The 17,201-nt window shown below is 49.7% G+C and overlaps 7 protein-coding genes across 7 annotated transcripts; 3 read left to right on the top strand and 4 right to left on the bottom strand.

Moving 5' to 3' along the window:
- Window positions 1-342: 342 nt before the first annotated feature.
- ONS95_013941 (uncharacterized protein) lies at window positions 343-2,033 on the top strand (the record flags this gene model as incomplete). Its single annotated transcript, XM_058507591.1, has 3 exons — window positions 343-363; window positions 420-503; window positions 561-2,033. The coding sequence occupies 3 exons, from the start codon at window positions 343-345 to the stop codon at window positions 2,031-2,033; spliced, it is 1,578 nt and encodes a 525-aa protein (XP_058356761.1).
- Window positions 2,034-2,107: 74 nt separating this feature from the next.
- Window positions 2,108-4,327, bottom strand: VPS74 (Vacuolar protein sorting-associated protein 74). Its single transcript, XM_058507590.1, has 4 exons — window positions 3,616-4,327; window positions 3,309-3,555; window positions 2,756-3,252; window positions 2,108-2,700 (listed from the first exon to the last, which is right to left on the bottom strand). Exons 1-4 carry the CDS (start codon window positions 3,886-3,888, stop codon window positions 2,650-2,652), a joined length of 1,068 nt encoding a protein of 355 aa, XP_058356760.1. The 5' UTR covers window positions 3,889-4,327; the 3' UTR covers window positions 2,108-2,649.
- NUO12 (Acyl carrier protein, mitochondrial) lies at window positions 4,305-5,522 on the bottom strand. Its single transcript, XM_058507589.1, has 7 exons — window positions 5,331-5,522; window positions 4,938-5,271; window positions 4,851-4,868; window positions 4,719-4,799; window positions 4,615-4,663; window positions 4,523-4,561; window positions 4,305-4,465 (listed from the first exon to the last, which is right to left on the bottom strand). Exons 2-7 carry the CDS (start codon window positions 5,157-5,159, stop codon window positions 4,458-4,460), a joined length of 417 nt encoding a protein of 138 aa, XP_058356759.1. The 5' UTR covers window positions 5,160-5,271; window positions 5,331-5,522; the 3' UTR covers window positions 4,305-4,457.
- Window positions 5,523-5,548: 26 nt separating this feature from the next.
- Window positions 5,549-6,484, top strand: ONS95_013938 (uncharacterized protein; the record flags this gene model as incomplete). Its single annotated transcript, XM_058507588.1, has 5 exons — window positions 5,549-5,859; window positions 5,922-5,949; window positions 6,002-6,094; window positions 6,140-6,356; window positions 6,426-6,484. 5 exons carry the CDS (start codon window positions 5,549-5,551, stop codon window positions 6,482-6,484), a joined length of 708 nt encoding a protein of 235 aa, XP_058356758.1.
- A 2,514-nt stretch (window positions 6,485-8,998) lies between these two features.
- On the bottom strand, window positions 8,999-10,256 carry ONS95_013937 (uncharacterized protein; the record flags this gene model as incomplete). Its single annotated transcript, XM_058507587.1, has 2 exons — window positions 8,999-10,156; window positions 10,203-10,256. The coding sequence occupies 2 exons, from the start codon at window positions 10,254-10,256 to the stop codon at window positions 8,999-9,001; spliced, it is 1,212 nt and encodes a 403-aa protein (XP_058356757.1).
- Window positions 10,257-15,660: 5,404 nt separating this feature from the next.
- On the bottom strand, window positions 15,661-16,078 carry ONS95_013936 (uncharacterized protein; the record flags this gene model as incomplete). The annotated part of the gene is made up of 2 exons (XM_058507586.1): window positions 15,661-15,738; window positions 15,821-16,078. The coding sequence occupies 2 exons, from the start codon at window positions 16,076-16,078 to the stop codon at window positions 15,661-15,663; spliced, it is 336 nt and encodes a 111-aa protein (XP_058356756.1).
- A 514-nt stretch (window positions 16,079-16,592) lies between these two features.
- ONS95_013935 (uncharacterized protein) lies at window positions 16,593-17,123 on the top strand (the record flags this gene model as incomplete). Its single annotated transcript, XM_058507585.1, has 3 exons — window positions 16,593-16,604; window positions 16,658-16,897; window positions 16,980-17,123. 3 exons carry the CDS (start codon window positions 16,593-16,595, stop codon window positions 17,121-17,123), a joined length of 396 nt encoding a protein of 131 aa, XP_058356755.1.
- Window positions 17,124-17,201: the final 78 nt, after the last annotated feature.

Below are 17,201 nucleotides of genomic sequence, written 5' to 3'. Positions count from 1 at the left end.
GAAGCGAAGAAGCGAAGCAGCGAAGCGAACCTTGGAGAGACGGGACTCGGGAGCACCTCGGGAGCACTGAAGACTGGCGAGACTGGATGGATGGTTTATCGGTAGATGTCACGTGTGGCACTGGATAAGCTAATCCCGTCCCGCTCTTTGCTAGCGAGAACTTTTCGGTAGCGCACTGGATGTAAATTTGAGATCGAGACGAGATCTTCGATAACAGCCGCGTCGGATTTCCCAGGGAACGACATTTTCTCCATTACTAGAGGTCCAGGAGGAGTCGATTAGGCAAACGACGGGAAACCTTCTTGAAACCTCCTCAATCGCCCCTGCCTAGCATCATCCATCATGGCGGAAAGTTCGATCCAGGTGAATTTCCCCGCGATATTTTCAACTTTTCATATTGATGCTAATCACACTTTTAGGACCGCTTACGTGCGCATGCCGAATCTTTTGACGGTTTGCTGTCTTTGATTCCCGCAGATATTTACTACGGGAAAGACAACAGCGTATGTCACAGACTCTCACCGCAACATGGGATGCATGAATTGATCTCTCCCTTCTAGGACCAATGGAAGAAGAAGAAGCAAACCAAGGAGCAGGCCGCAGCAGCACGGAGAGCAAAGCTAGATCCGGACTCTGCCACGTCGAAAACAGCCAAAGATGTCATGGATGAGCGGGCACGAAAGCGAAAATTGGCGGAGCTGGAAGAGTTAGAAGGGTCTGAAGTGGAGGGTGTGGAAAAGGAATTACCCAAGGAGGGGCTCAAGCTGGCGCAGGATAAGAAGGCCAAGAAGCAGAAAACCACGAACGACAGTGACGCCCAAGCATCTGCGGAAGAGTCCAAGGCTGAACGCAAGGCCGCCAAATTAGAAAAGCAGAAGCTGAAGGCGGGGAAGAAGGCCGAGAAGAGGAAGGAGAAGAAGTCTGTTACCAAGCAGAAACTTCAGGAAAAGTCTGGCAAAAAGCTGGAAGGACAAAAAGCCGACATTGAAGTCGTGGCCGATATTGAGGTAGATGATGGACCTGAAGTGGACAACAATGAGACAGGCGAGCAAGGTCCCGACGATGATGATTCAGTGGACGATGAAGGACTTCCAGGAGATGAGATAGGTCATTTTGAGGCCGACGGGTTGGAAGAACAGAATGGATCTGTATCACCTAGCCCCTCACCACCTTCACCTACATTCGACAATCCCACAGAGCCGAGTGCGAACACATCCACATCCTCCGTCATACCTCCCGCAACCGCACCCAAACACATCAAGCTCCCCACAGACCCTGAACTTCTCCGCTCGAGATTGGCAGCGCGGATAGAAGCACTCCGTGCGGCACGGAAAGCTGATGGACCAGATGGACGACCTGCACGGAATCGTCAAGAGTTGCTGGAGGCGCGACGGAAGAAGGAGGAGCAGAGGAAAGCGCACAAGAAAGAACTTCGACTGAAGGCTAAAATTGAGGAAGATGCGAAACGGGAAGCAGCTTTGGCCTCGGCACGAGATTCGCCTGCGTCGAGCATGATGAGTCCTATCATCCACTCTCCAGAACACAACTTCTCCTTCGGCCGCGTAGCATTCGCGGATGGCCAAGAGCTCTCCGAGGATCTCATTGCGTTGAAAAACGCTCCTAAGAAACGTGGACCGCAAGACGCAGCCAGTGCCCTGAAAGCAACCGAGAAGAACCGCCTTCGCCTCGCCGGCCTCGACGAAACGAAGCGAGCGGATATCGAGGAGAAGGACCTCTGGCTTAACGCCAAGAAGCGTGCTCATGGCGAGAAGGTTCGAGATGATACGTCGCTATTGAAGAAAACTCTGAAGCGCAAAGAGAAGTCGAAAAAGAAGAGTGAGAAGGAATGGTCGGAACGAAAAGAGGGCGTGGCGAAAAGCCAAGCTATGAAACAGAAGAAGCGAGAGGAAAACCTACAGAAGAGACGTGATGGAAAGGGCGTTAAGAGCAAAAGGAGTAAGGGCAAGAGTGTGAAGGGCAAAAAACCAAAAGTGAAGAGCAGACCAGGGTTTGAAGGCAGCTTCAAGGGCTAATGGCATATTATAATGCGATGGCTTCTTTAGATGCTTGTGTACTTAATACCAAGGGGAGTCGTGGAGTTTGGGGATGTGTATTGAGTTGATATTTAGCCAACCGTTCGTCCCAAAGCGTACATATCTGTTACAGTCTCCGTGTTCTTGGTTTGTGGTTCCAGCTAACACAGCTACTCACCGTTCAATTTTCAGGTGAAGGCTCTACCCACTCACCAGCTAATAACAGGCAGACGAGGAGAATGAGACCAAGCAAAGGTCATGCGTGCATATGCAAGCAAGTAATCATTCTTGCTACTAACAGTAAAGTCTCGAAGGAACAAACAACGCCCATGCCAAATTTCAAATGTCTGCCTTGCACGCCATTGCGAATTAACAAAAGGGTACGCAAATTTGAATTCGCTCCCACTTGCCTGTCTTCGCTCGTTCTGTCTCCCCCAAGAAATTTTGATGCTCTCTTGCTTGGTCATGTTTTCAGAGAAGAGAACCAATCTTTTGGATACCCGGTAGTAATTACGACAATGTAGAAGGTTTATCACTCCCTTTCTGTCTCCAAGCCGGTCGTCGTCCTTTGGTGCCCTGCCTTGCCCAGTTCTGTGATGTAATTCCTCTTGAACAACTAGAGGAGGGAGTCCAGGCGAGTGAAGACACTGAGACATGCTGCTACGACCTAACAGAGGGTTAGTTTTGGTTTCGTGATACGATATTTAACTGTCAAGATATACCTCGAGTTGCAACTCCTTGTCCTTGCCATTGGTAACCTCGTCTCCAATCACCTGTCCCAAATTCGCCCCAACACCGCCAGAAGCCCCACCAGCCCTCTTTCCAAACGGCCATTGACTGTACTCGGCGAGCAGCTCATCTACCTGGGCAAAAGCACGTTCTCTAGCTTCATGTCCCAGCGTAGCCAACGCATTTTCAAGAACATTGGCAGCGTACGCAGCACATACCATAGCAATGGTTCGGACGTATCTGAATTCGAGATTTTCTGGAAGGAATTGACTTCCGGGTAGAACCACTGTTCGCTGCGTCAGGACGTTTCTAACACGTCGTCTGATTTCCTCCTTGGCTCCTCCGTCAGCTACAGGATGTGTTGCCATGTCGAATAGTAGGAAGTTTCGCTTCTCGGTTCTGAGAATTCCCTTGTCGACCAAGCCCTTCGCTAATCTTTCTCTGACTTGCTTTAATTGGTAGCCAATCTTCATTAAGTTCCAGGTCTCTCCTAGAATGCGAGTTAGAAACCCGGTGCATGTTCGTTGGGACGAAGGGATAGCATACCACTCATTAGGTCAATCCACTGGCTGACACTCATTTTCTCACTGGCCTTCATCATCTTGAGCGCCTCGTCGAGCAGAACTTCTCCAGTAAGTGTATCATCGATGACTTCGATAACTCGATCAGCTAGGGGGAACCTCCTTCTCGAGGAATCCTTCTGCATGCTAACACGTCCTCTGAAGGCAAGCTCGATGACGATACATCCTCGCAGCGCGTATGAGATATTATCGTTCCAGAATGAGAGGTATCCCTAACGAGATGTTGGTAAACTTCCAGAATAGATTGCCCGCGCCTCCATTGGCATACTCACTTGCTTATCTTTCAATCCCAACAAGAGCACCTCTTCCATGAGCGTCAGCTTCGGCTGCTTACTCCGCTCAGCACTCTCGCTGATATCCCTCGGGTCGAAAGCAATCTTGTGTCCATTCTCGCCGCTCTCGTAGGATGTTTCTGGACCACCGGTGTCGCGAGAGCCACCAGCCTTGGGGACTGGGGAAGCCACGCGACTCGGATCTCCCTCCTCATTCTCTCCACTTGCTCCTCCGCCGCCGCCGCCTCTTCTTCGAGTGAGTCCCGACGACATTTTGGTGTTTACGATGGGCTGTTGTTCCCAGGTCGGGTCGAGGTTTGGAGAAAGGGGGATTTATGGGTGTCCTCGCATGCGATTATGACAGGTCTCCGCAATTCGTATGCCCGAACACGAGGGTATCAGTTGGTGTCGAAATACTTTTAGGAACTCGAAGGCTCGTCGCAGAGCGATTGGATTTCATGCGTTAATAGGGTTGGTGTTCGCAAGCACTTCGCGGGGCATAAACGATGCTGTCGGGAAGATATTCGAGAGCTTTGTATGAAGTTCATCCGTGAGGCAGGGATGCACTAGCGCAAAGCTCCTTTGGGTGCGAGGCTGCTGGGTCCCAAGACTTTGACCGGTTACGGAACTTTGATAGATTGGTAGTCAAGATACACAAACATGAGCGTGGCACTGAGGAAGAGTAAGGTGTTCTAAACATTTTTACAGGCGCATAGATTCAATATGCTTCTCTAGGCATGCTGAATCTGTACAAGATTTCCGGACATAGTCCCTCCACATTTAGTATCCGAGTCTCCTGTCTCCCCTCCACGTCCAATTCCCCTAATATACAAATCCATCGTTCAATGAGCTATTCACGGTTAGTCTCTATTTGTTTGTCCAAAACTGTGCCTCTTGTCAAATTTACCGTCTGGTTGCGCAAGAATGTACTCAACCGCCTTGTCAACTATCGAAACTTTGTTAGACCTGCCCAACCACTGTGTTGAATATCCAACATACCACTGTGGATAGCATCTGCCTCCTTGTCTGGGATCTCAATACTGAACTCCTGTAACGAGCGTTAGAAGCCCATCATAGCATCAAATATGTTTCCCAGCACTAACCTCTTCAATGGCCATCACAACCTCGACAGTATCCAAGCTGTCCAAACCAAGGTCGTTCGAGAAGTGGGAAGTAGGTGTAAGCTATGCTATTTTAGCTGCAGGCACGGAACCATCATTGTGTACCATTCATACCTTCGAAGGATCGGTGACCTGGATTAAGTTGTCAACAACGCAAGCTCTCGCAAAAGGCATTCCATCCATTCAACACCAGAGGCATACCTTATCAAAGTTCTTCAGTAAATCGACTATTCTGCCCTCAACCTCTGGCTTTGCCAATCCCGCAGCAGCAGAGTAACATCTTACAGCCTGGAAAGCGGACGGGGCGAATCGGGATTGTGAGAGCAGGTAGCTTTGCGACGCAGGGCGTGCGATTGCTCCTGATTTCTGGGCTGCCTGGCGGGTAGCGCTACGTGCTGATCTGAGAAGAGCTGTTCGGAACATTTTGGAGGTTTGTGGGAGCTTGAAGAGGAGGTTTGCTGTGGGAGGAGAAGGCAGGTTTGATGATTACAGTGGAAGCTCATTCGGGCTCGAAGCTAGCGTATTTTCTCTCGATCTAGTCACGTGACTGAGCGACAACTCCAGAGCCTCTCGACTTAAAAAGGAAGTCATTACCAGGGATTAAAACTCGATTATATATGTGAAACTAGGCGTCGAAGTTCTGACCCTGCTGTCTCTGTTAAATTTGCTTTCTGGTGGTTGATTGAAGCTCCCCCACGAAAGAAAGCCAATCAGACGACCTGAATTACCTACCTAGGTAGTGTTGCTCCATCATACATTTGCGACCTCCAATTCCACCCCTCCGCAACAACACTGCCACGAGCAACCACACAATGGCATCTACAAAGCCTCTGACACTGCTCGTGGCTTGCAGCCGTCCGACAGCACGGCTCACGAGCCCTTGCTCAATCCGCACAATTGCAGCACCCTCAAGGACTCCCTTGGCTACATTTGCATTCTCGTCGACTACCTTCCGCGCCTACGCCACCCCCTCAGGACCACCGCCTGCTGGCTTCAGGTTACCAAAGCCGGAGAGATGGGACCAGAGCAAGGAGTCATCATTGGATAAGGCGGGAAAATACTTCTTGTTGACGGAGATGGCAAGGGGCATGTATGTGGTGCTGGAACAATACTTCAGACCTCCGTGAGTCTTGCCATTGAGCCATTGGGTCCTATCTTGATGCCGCAGGTGTTAACACAACGCAGATACACTATTTTCTACCCATTCGAAAAGGTACATATACGGCAGTTGTGGTCTGGAGGAGGCATTGCTCATGTTGAAATAGGGACCAATCTCTCCACGTTTCCGTGGCGAACACGCTCTACGAAGATACCCATCCGGGGAAGAACGTTGCATTGCATGCAAGCTTTGTGAAGCCGTATGTTGCCATGTACCTCCACGACATACATTCTAATGGTTTTAGATCTGCCCCGCCCAAGCCATCACCATTGAGGCCGAGGAGCGTGAAGATGGAAGCCGCAGAACCACTCGCTATGATATCGACATGACGAAGTGTATCTACTGTGGTTTCTGCCAGGAGAGCTGTCCAGTTGATGCTATTGTGGAATCGCCGAATGCCGAATATGCGACTGAGACAAGGGAGGAGCTGCTTTACAACAAGGAGAAGTTGCTCGCGAATGGTATGGATCGGTCTCGCTCAATACATGAGTTTTCTCAGACTTACGGAATCGTGCTAACATGATGATTAGGAGATAAGTGGGAGCCAGAGTTGGCTGCGGCAGCTAGAGCGGATGCGCCGTATAGATAAAAGAGGACTGGGACTTTTCTTTTGTGGGTGGCATGCGCATATTGTACATTGAAGACAGAGTGTTTATAGGTTTAAGATGGCATTGGCAACATTTGGCTCACCTTGTTTTCCATTCCTTTACTTTTTACTTCCAGGGCCCATAATTTATGTTTGAGAGAACTTCACAGCTACTGACAGAATGCTTCAAAAGATGTTTAGAGGCGTCTTTCCAAAGAATCCACAGGATGCTTGGGGTCACACATACTGACCTTGATAGTTCCACCTTGACGCTGCCCGCCAAGACCAAGTGGCAAAGGGGTTTCAAGGAGAGCAAGCTGACGGGCTTGCAGATTCGAAGGATGCGACATGCCTTTTGCCATACTACCTACTGAAAGACAATACTTTAGAGGTCTCCAAGACTCTCTTGCTGTGAAGAAGCCTATGTCCTTGGAGAAAGAGCTGTATCATGAGATCTACTGTCTAAAGCTCCATCACCTCTTCTCCCACAAGCTTCTTGCAAAGGGGCTCACTTGGGTGGTCAATTATCTACATCAACGATTCCTCTTTTCCAAGCGAACGAGCCCAGCAAGGTGATGAAGGTTAGTGGCCTATGTTATTCTACATGTATCTTGTAATTTCTGGTATTCTATTCCATGAGTCGGCTCAGCAAAGCAACGTTCATCAATTGCACTTCCAGTTCTGCAGTCTTCTACTACCCCTCCAGTAACTCCATCAAGTCACGCTTATTCCACTCTTTAGATATCAGTAATTAGCTTCAGCAACGGCGATTCATTCTCCGGCCTCGTTCCACCGCTCAGATATCAATCAATTCAAGCCAGAAAGAGCATCTTCTATTCCAACGAAATCCACTTCCCAGAAATCTGCGACTGGGTATGAGCTAGAGCCTCATACTCTCCAGGCCCAAACCACTTCCAAGATACTAAGGACTGACGCCCGGCAAATCTTTCCCTTTTCGCCAGTCCAACCTCACCTATAGCTGCGAGTTCCTGTCCTCAACCATAGATATGCAGATAACAAAACCACGAGACGTGTCAGTTCTACTCCTTGATGTGGAACAACCGTCTGTTTTGTTGGTCCAGACGCAGACTGACGAGGAATGGACTATATAAGAGGGGACGACAGAGGCCATTGGGCATGGAGAAGAGGAAGAGTTCGTACAAGCAAAACGAATCACGAGACACGGCTTGCCAGAGATACTTCAAACTGCGGTATGGACTGTATCAAGTATGCAGATCTTTCCCGATTGAGTCGAGGCGATAGGATGATGGAATCCTGGCGGCAACTACCAAGCTCTCACTCTAGTTTTATTGCTCCTCGAAGATGGACTGTGGGTTGTGCTCCAAGGTGCTCCAATTACTTGGATTGATGATATGACAATCAACACTTCCCGGCTACGGCGATGCCGTTGGCCCAGCCTCAATCAAGCCGAAATCCACCCTCGAGGATCACATCAAACACGTACTTTTTTTGGTTCCAGTCACCCCCATCATATTCCTTACCATCATTCTACCCCACTAGTTTCTCCAACATCTGTCCCCTTAGAATATAGCAAGACTCCGCCTTACCTTGCCATGATCGGAATTCCGTTGCTCATGTCATTGAGGAAAAGAAGGATTACATGGCCACCAAATCAAGTCCCAAAAAAATCCACGTTGATTTTTGTCTCGCAATGTCAAATTTCGATCTCAATGTCCAGTATGTGGGTGCAGGAGGGAGAGAGTGGCAATGACCAGCACCCGGCAGGTGCGCCTACCGCCCACTCCTGCTACGATCACTTTCCTCAGGCAAGTCATATGCTTCTGATTTAGTAGCACTGTTGCTGCAAGCAGAAGCGAAAGTGGCCTAGACCGTGGTAATCTATACTATATGTCTGGGTGGGTGAACAGGGCCAGAGGAAGTATGATGTCTCTTCATCTGGAAGGCTCATCAGTATAGAAATTGAGAAACCGAACCTACATCTCCAAGTATATGTCACAAGCATTCGCAGGCTGGACGGAAGATATGTATGGGATTCAAAATCACTCTTTCAATTGAGTTCTAAACATATCCCAGCTCAGATATTCGGTCGTCCATTCGCTCATTTCCAGTTCTTCGTAATCAAGCCAACACATATGCCAATGCAAATTGTTGCTTCTGCCAAACGACCAATGTCACTGCTTCCTTTCCCTACTGAACATGGCGGATGATAACACTCCCCGATTGACCGCAAGTTGCGCAATTGTGTCCTTTCGCCCTCATACATCATCCATGACCTTTTTTCTTTGTATGACTCCTTACAAGGCACGCATACCTCCAATGAAATGTGTGGAGATTGGAAAACTAACAGCTAACAGCCGTGATTATGTAGGTGGTTAAAGTGCGCCGCCAACACCCTTCTGGAGCCATCGCCAAGCAAACGCTGAAGGAAAAGAGAAGCGTGCTGATTGCTACCACTGAGATCAGGTAGCACTAAGCGACTGCCCAGCAAACACCTATAGATATGATACCGTATCAATATAGCATAAGGAAAATAAATCAAGTCTGTGATGTCTGACTTGATGGGAAATCGTCAAAATTGACGTAATTACTCCAGTCGTTATCAAGCCCGGGTGTTTGGCCAGGGGTAGCCTCTTGATTGCCAGTCATGCAGATCGCATCGTTGAAGAAGTCATGTGGCTGGAAGCTGAGCTCTGGGGCTGAAGGAGCAAGCGTGGTGTTCAGCCCGTCGATACTTGGGTACATCTGTTGCTTGCCAATACTGGTTGTCGGTGGAAGAGGTTGATTGTTGAAGTTGTAGGTGGGAAGACTGTCATTTCCGTCCATGATCATAGAAGAATCATTAAACGGGAAAGTCGATCCCAATAGTCCGGCTGCATTATTTGGCAATGCCGTGCTGAAGGGTCCGAAGTTTCCGCCGTGGTTTTCTTGGAAATTGCTTGACCCCGGCGGAATATGCTGAGGCTGTTGCATTTGGTATGGCTGAGAGAATGAACCCTGTGGGAATGACGGCTTCTGCTTTGGTGTTGACTGTGATGGTGACATTGGAGTACTTGAGGTGGCTGGCGAGATTGAGGCAGCTGGAGTCACTGGCATCGACATCCGCCTGTCTAACAGACTGGACGGATTCCCTTGGCTGGTAACAGGTGAGGACTCCTGCTTAATTGCCGGTGCTGCGAACGAGGCCGATCGCTGATCATGACTTAGTCGTGGACTTGGGTATGGTGCCTGTCTGTATGGATTCTGCTGTTGTTGCGGTGGTTGCATCGTCTGCTGCGACATGGGCTGTTGATACTGTTGATGAGCCAGCATTGGAGATGGATAGATTCCGGCGTACTGCGCAGGGTATTGCTGTCCTTGCTGTGCGTACGAGTTCGATATGGATCTCTCGAGGGCGGAGCGCATCGCGACATTGGCAGTCAAGTATGCTTCCAACCTGCTGTTGAAGTCGGGATTGCCGGTCTGAAGATGCGCTGCGAGTTGGCGGTACTGCCTGGGCAATCCATCATCTTCCTCTTCGTACATTTCCTCGTCCATAACATCCTTCTCAGTTACCCGAAGACTTCGACCTGTCCGGCGTTTGTGTATCTCCGAAGCTCTTCGGGCAGACTCGACACGGGCTTCTAAACTTCGATCACTTCGACGGGATGCAGCAATGTATGCTCGCTCTTGATTCTCTTCATGTGTACGCTCGGTCTGTAGCTTGTTAGTCAAGTCGAGAGACAGAACTGTGGATCTCTACCTTTACCGGCTTCATCGGTTGCGACAGTTGCTGTGGGGTCCGCGACGGAGGCATTGTTTCTCTCGATGAGTCTGCAAACGACGCTTTGTTTGTTACAGGAGTGAAGTATCGGGAAATCCAATTCCGCTGGAGTGCTGTCAAGGTCCTGTCGTCGTCGTAGATTCTGGGCGGCGTACGTGAGGGATAGATGTACAGTACAACGTGGGGGAGTCGGGGTCGAGGTGTTATGATCGAGATTCGGTCTTGGCTCTGGCTCTGGCTCTGGCTCTTTAAGCTGCTTTGGGAAGGAAGCAAGCTGGAGGAACAAGAGTGGAACGATAAACAGTAAAATCTCTCGATTCCCAAGACTGGCGTGAAAGGAGGAGTTTGCGGATCGGATCTGGCACACTGCGCTGGGTCGCACTGGTTGCGGTTGTGGTTTGTTGGGTCGCGATGAAGGTGCACCCGAGGGATCGTGGCTGGATCGGGGCAAGGAGCTTGCTCGGCTCGCAGCCTGCCTGGTCTGCTTTTGCTTTTCCTTCTGCTGTTGCTCGTGCTCGTGCTCGACGTTGGGCGTTCACTCTGGTCGGCGGCAACACGACGATGAAGGCAATTGATAGCGATAACTGATTTTGTCGATCGGATCTCAAAAGGCTTCCTTGTCGTCAAGAAATCAACAATAGGTGGCGGATGGTGGGTGCACAGTGCAAAGATGGGATGCTACTTGATATAAACGATCTGGCTGGGCTTTGGGTCTGGTTCGCGACCCCTCTTTTCAGTGCCTCATTGCCTGCAGTCTTGCCTCGCCTCATGCACGCGTTGGCCAAGCGTGGATCTTAAATGCCCTCCAGTATGAAGAATAGCACCGTATATGAACAGTTATCATTGGCCAGGCCAGGCCTGGGTGCTGACTGCTGAGGTTGGCCGGTACCGTAATTCGACCGAGCGAGATTTCACGAGGAGGATTGGGGCAGGACAGGGCAGGCAGGGCAGGCAGGGCAGGCAGGGCAAGAAAGGACAAGACAAGGTCAAGCGAGTGCTGACAGATCATCTCCGAGCAAGTGCAAGTTCTGAGTGATGCAACAGGCAATAATAATGCACAGGAACGGAACGGGAGAGGATGAGAGCAGAAGGGGAGGGGAAGCATTGCACTGCACTGTTTTTTTACTGCACTTACCGAATGAGTCGAGGTGGCGATGCGTCCGTCAACAGTCAAGACACCGGCGAGAAAGATCGCCCAGCAGCAGATGGCCATTGCCCTTGTCCCAGCCCACCGATCGAAGATGTGAGAGGGGCGAGAGGGGCGAGAGGGGGGGAGGGGAAGAGGGAGACTACTCGTACTGGGAGAGGGAATCCCAAAATCCTCACGCCCTCAGCCGTCAACCCCGACTGGCTCTGCCCGTTGCTGGCATGGGTCAGGCGTGGGCGTGCTACTGTACTGTAGCTCCAGATTACCGAGATCGTAGAACCGTCCAACCGGCCTCGTCATCCCTGCCGGTGTCTACTGTATTTTACCTCACCCTCACCTCCCTCCAGCTTGATCCTCGCGGGCTTGCCCTGGCCATGGCCAGCCACATGGAGACGTGCATTCTTTCCGATCTTATCTTCAAGCTCCTTCAAGCTTCATCAGAGGACTGCCCAAGGACATCCGGGCGCCATATCCTCGTGCTGCAGCACCGGGGGTGCGCGAGAGCATTTTTGGCCAGCTGGAGAAAGACTGCGGACGGTAAGGTAAGGAATGTTTGGTGGAAAGGTCAGCACAGGGCTTGGAGCGAGAACTACAGTACAGAATTCACAAGACAAGGTAGTTGAGTAGTTCCTGTCCACTGTCCGCCAGTCATGGGCAAGGCAAAGCAGCAAAGGCAGGAAGTTTAAAGCACCCCGTGGCCAGAAACATGGTGGCACTCTGCCTTGCAGCACCGTGGAATTTACCCAAAGGCTAAGCAAGCATTACCAGCAGAAGACATGGCCTTTGTGAAACCAGATACGCAAGACGCAAAGCTTCCCAGCGATCTTCAAAGCACGCACTTCCTCCCGTCACACACATCGCGACCAAAACACCAAGTCATATGACTCGTATTCGGGTTGCTCACGACGATTTGAGAGCTGCTCCCCCTTGCATTTCCTCATTTGCATTCCGCTGGTAACTTCTCGATTAGTTCAGGTCTCGTTCTACTCGAGACCCGCCTTCCGCTCTCCCACAAGCCGCGGGTGGCGAAACATGTCCCTCCAAAACTCAGGTCCAGACCCGGCAGGCGGGCTGGCTTGTGACATGAACGCAATGCGGCAGTTGAACAGTACCGAGAGTACCTAACAACGATGAGAATAAATTCATTTGCTTAGCAATGCGATTCAAGATCTTCACCTGCGAAACATGAGGCGACTGGTAGCTCGTACTCTTGTTCGGGTTATTCGCTGCCCCTTCTGCAACTGAAGGACTTTTCAGATCGCCTTTTCCTCCACTCTCCACTTTTCCTGCCCAGCGAAGAAGACTTTCCTTTTACTTTGGGCAAAACAAAACAACTATCACTGCGTCTCAACACACCATGCTGCCCCGAATCCCTCACTCCATGCTAATAGCTCTCAATCGGAATCAAATCCACGGTTCGACCACTGCTCCTTCCTTTTCCCATACCCAGATCAAGTCTACTCTACGTCAAACCTCAAAATTCCGGCTCTGATGCGGCCAACCCCTGTAACATTAGCCTGCATCAGCAGAAAGATTCCCATATCGCCAAAACATGGGATTTTGAAATCGATCTCGCAGCCTAAGCGAGACAGCGAGCAGGGGTGTCTGTGATCGCACGGCACATTCCGCAATCCGCACGCACACCCAACCCAACTGAGTCTTGGAGGTTGTGACAGAGGCGTTGTTCTGGAAAAGAAAGGGGGCTGCCCGGCTGCGTCGAATGCGGGGCCGTGATTATTTGTCACTACCAGTATATTTTTCTCCCTTGTAAAGGCACCATGAGCTTGTCTGTCTGTCGGCAACATCCAGCTGCATTTCATTTTGGGGCCGCCTCACGAGCTGGGCACGGCATTTAAAGAATGGATGACGGGGAGTGGACTCTGTGGTGGCATCTTGTGGAGGGTGGAGACCTCACGTCATGCTTTTGGTGTTAATGCCGAGAATTGTGAGAGCTATATCCGATCCGAGTAGATACCTTCCAAAGCAAGCATAGATCTATCACAGCCCGTTTCTGAATGCGAATGCGTATGATAAGTTTGTCCAGTCTCGCCAGTGTCATTGTTAGATCCCACATGACAACAAACGAGGCCCCACATTGTACGTAGCCTACCTAGCACATGTCAAGTTTTAACGGACATACAGTCCACACACAAGAATCTGGGACGATTTCATATAGCATCGGTCTTGGGGTTGGACATGTCGACCAATTGATAGCAATGGGAAAGGAGCCGTGGTCGTATTCAGCGACTCCACTCCCTGTTTCTTGCTGCCGGCGTCGCAGTGTTCTGTTCAGCTACGTCTGTTTCTTAGCGGTAATCTATCAGTTGCAAATAACTTCCCGAAAAGTCTGATGTCAGGACTCAGAAAATGTTCATTCTGTTGATGCTTTGCTTTATATCACCTGGAGCTGTGCCGTCATATTTGCTGTCTTCCCAATCGTTGCAGCCAATCCCTTGATCACACGACAAGTGTGCGGTACGTCGTTTGACATTAGCTAGCTCAATTTTGAGAAATATTCGGAACAGTATTATCTCAGAGGCACCAAAAGATCCTCCGCCTTTAGCATAGCGAGCGTAGTTCTCAGCCACGATCTCCTGAATAGCAATATTTCCCTCCCACCAATGTCGTTGCTAATGTGTGCAGTCGACTTTAGTATTTCCCATCTCTACAACATTCACAGCCTCTATCCACACCGCCAAACTTCTTCTCCCTTCCAAGGACCGCCTTCGAGTTCTTCCCAAGAGCTATAGCTAACGATACAATGCCCAGAATCAGACACCTCCCCATACCACGATTGGTCCCTGATATCGCTGGCTCGCCAGGTTCTTCCTGAGCCCAACACCATACGAGTTCTCTCCTCTTCACTACGCCCTTCCGTCCAGTTTGACCAGTTCAGCATGATCTTCTCCAAGAGCACACCTCCAGTACCCCCTGTCAGCTTTCGCCCTATACAACATTGACGTGCTCCGCGCTTCTACTGCAAAAACAGAATACGCTCTCCCACTTCATCTTCACGCGCCCCCAACTCGCACGACCCAATCACTTACACGATTCCATGAGTACCTATATGTGACTGAAGTCGGCCATTACGACGCATCTCCAGTCCTGGATCCAGTTCTGAGAATCTGGACCCGAATACAATGCATGGGAATGTGGAGGACTTGGTATGAAAGATCAGCTTTTCTAGAATGGAATTTGCAAGTACTGCTTCTTTCGGAAGGCAATATCAATGGATGGTGTAATGCATGCGAATGGAAACAAGTACGGCACTTTGAGATAAAGATGTGATGGGATTTGGGCAGTGCTTGGGCTGCGTTCGCGTTGGAGTGGTGGGGCTAAAGGAATTGCTGGGGTGGCTGATATGAATAGTATCTGGATTCAGAGAAATGCGCTAGTTCGGATGTATTTTCGAGATGGACTGTTACTAAACCAGACTTTTAGAGAAGAGAATTCGCATACCTGGTCGGCGGGGTCTCCGGTGGCCTCGCTTTAACAGCAAATGCTGTTTGTTCATCAACCAAAACATCAACAACAAAAAGAAAGCGGCAAGAAGCCACCCAATCATAATTTCTGGAAAGTTTTAGCGGAAGGAATGTGATATTCATCTGGATACTTAACATCTGGATGTTCGAGAGGTTTTAATCTTGATCTAATAAGGTATGCCGACTCGCTCCGCCGATTGAGGTGTACATGTATGGGGTGGGACGTTAGTGGGAGGGAAAGTGAAGAAGGAAGGGGATTGGGTAGCGAGCGACGATGCTCTGGGTGTCCCCGATGAACCAACGGGGCACAATGCCAGATTTTACCCGCTGCTGAAGAGCTTTTGCTCATTCGATCAGATATATGTGGTACCTTGGTAGGATTTGGTTTCGCTTAAGCGTGTATATTCCCCAAGCCTTAGTGCGGACTTAGCATTGTCGAATAGAATTTACCTGCTGCCAAAATATATTGCTGTTGGATTTCAAGAAGAACTTCCAAATACTGTTCGGGATTAGCAGCGTGATTCTTTATATCTAGATCAAAGACGTTGTTGGCGGAACTGGAGCAAGCATTATCAAATCTGGGACTGTTTGCAATGGTATACCCAAGAAATCATTTCCGGAGTGCTAGATCTAGCACCAGTAAAAGCGCTGTATTTCTTGAATGCTCCAGGATTCATGATATCAAGCTTCAGCATACCTAAGTTCCTTTAGGACGTGTGTCAACCCCTCGAGGCTCAAAGGCCCTCCCACAGACTGTCAGATTCAAATCTTTTCAGAATACAACAGCTACAAGAATGAAAAGACACAGTCAAGATTTGTCAAACCACGCCTTTAAATCTGCGATCTCTTTCTCTAACAAGAGGTCATTGCCATGAACAGACTGTATCTAGAAGCAACATCTGAATCAGCACATCTGTAAATCCCCCTGCCACGTTCCGATCAAACAATCAGAGTTCTGAACTACCTACCATGATATATGCCACCAAACTCCCATCTCCATGTTCCTTCCCTTTCAAGATCTTTCTATCCTCATCTGTAAATCCAAGTTCCCTCAAAATCTCGCTCTTCGTCTCAGGAGCGGTGACATAGCGTTTGAGTAGGGCCAGTTCGGACTCATCGAGAACGGGCTCAGGATCTTTTGCACGTGCGATGATCTCCTTGCTTAGGGTGTGACTTTCAAACATCTCGCGAGCAGACGGTCCTGTGTAAGCGGTTGCTGATGCCATTTCTGCTGGAGTGGCAATTTCTGTGGCAATGGTATGAGAGTGGTGTTTAGCGAGGGAGTCGTGAGTAGGGGGTTTGTTGCCTCGCTGTACAATTGGAAGTGTTGTCTTTAGCGGAGATTTTGATAAAGTTTGACGCAATTCAGCTATGAGGATGTCTTGGAGCTTTCCCAGTACTTATGCTCGTCCTTTAGTGCTGCCTGATTTGTTTGTTTTGATAGGGGTCTTGGCAGGAACCTGTAACTTATCTCGCTTACAGCTGGTGCAGTACTTGTCTTGTTACGTGGATTGCGGAGTTGTCGGCTGTCGGAGTCTAAGGTGCAGGTACAGTGAGGCTGTGTCGGATTTAGGGAAGCGGAGAATTGATTCATCCACACCCACTTCGAGCCGCCCTGATCCTGGCTACATTTTCATGCACCAGAGCATGGTGCACGTCAAGAGCTGGGCTGGGGCATCGATTCAGAGAGGGGACGAACTGCACATAGCAAGACACTGACTTCTCCAATCGCAATTGACAATGTCTAGATCAGTACGCTTGCCTTCCAATGTCTGCTGATGATAACATGCTAACTCGACCAAAAGATCGCCTACCAACACTACACCCGCGCGCTCTCGCGCTGGCCAGTCGACAACCTCCGTCCAGACTGCCAATTTCCCAAGATAATGCGAAAGCGACTCGAGCAGAGGTTCCTGCCTGTATCCTCGCAACCCACCCAAACTGGCACCACGCAAGCTGTTGCACACAACTCTGTAGACGAGAAGCTAGAGTTGGAGCAGGCGAATGTGTTGTACTCGCTGCTAGAGAACCGGTATTCGGGGAAGGTGTGTTTTGCATTGATGTAGCTCTGGACTGTGCGAAGTTTGAAATTTTAGAGCAGTGCTGATGTGTTTTGTGAATTGGTAGTATCCAATCAAGGGAGAGCTGATGACACCGAAAAGTAATCCGAATCATTATACGAATCTGATCAAGGAGTTGGAGGAGGCGCCGAGGAGTAGTTGGATGGAGAGGACAATCAAACGCTGGAAGGGTTTTCTACGGTTTCAATGATGAAATACTAGGGATGCATTGGCAAGCAAGGCTGCACCTGTGCGACTACTGTACACATTACTGGCGTTGGGAAAAGAG

Source organism: Cadophora gregata, assembly GCF_030347475.1.
Source record: "Cadophora gregata isolate MNR1 chromosome Unknown scaffold_8, whole genome shotgun sequence".
Lineage (NCBI taxonomy): Eukaryota > Fungi > Ascomycota > Leotiomycetes > Helotiales > Ploettnerulaceae > Cadophora > Cadophora gregata.
This window is presented reverse-complemented; position numbering and strand designations above follow the sequence as displayed.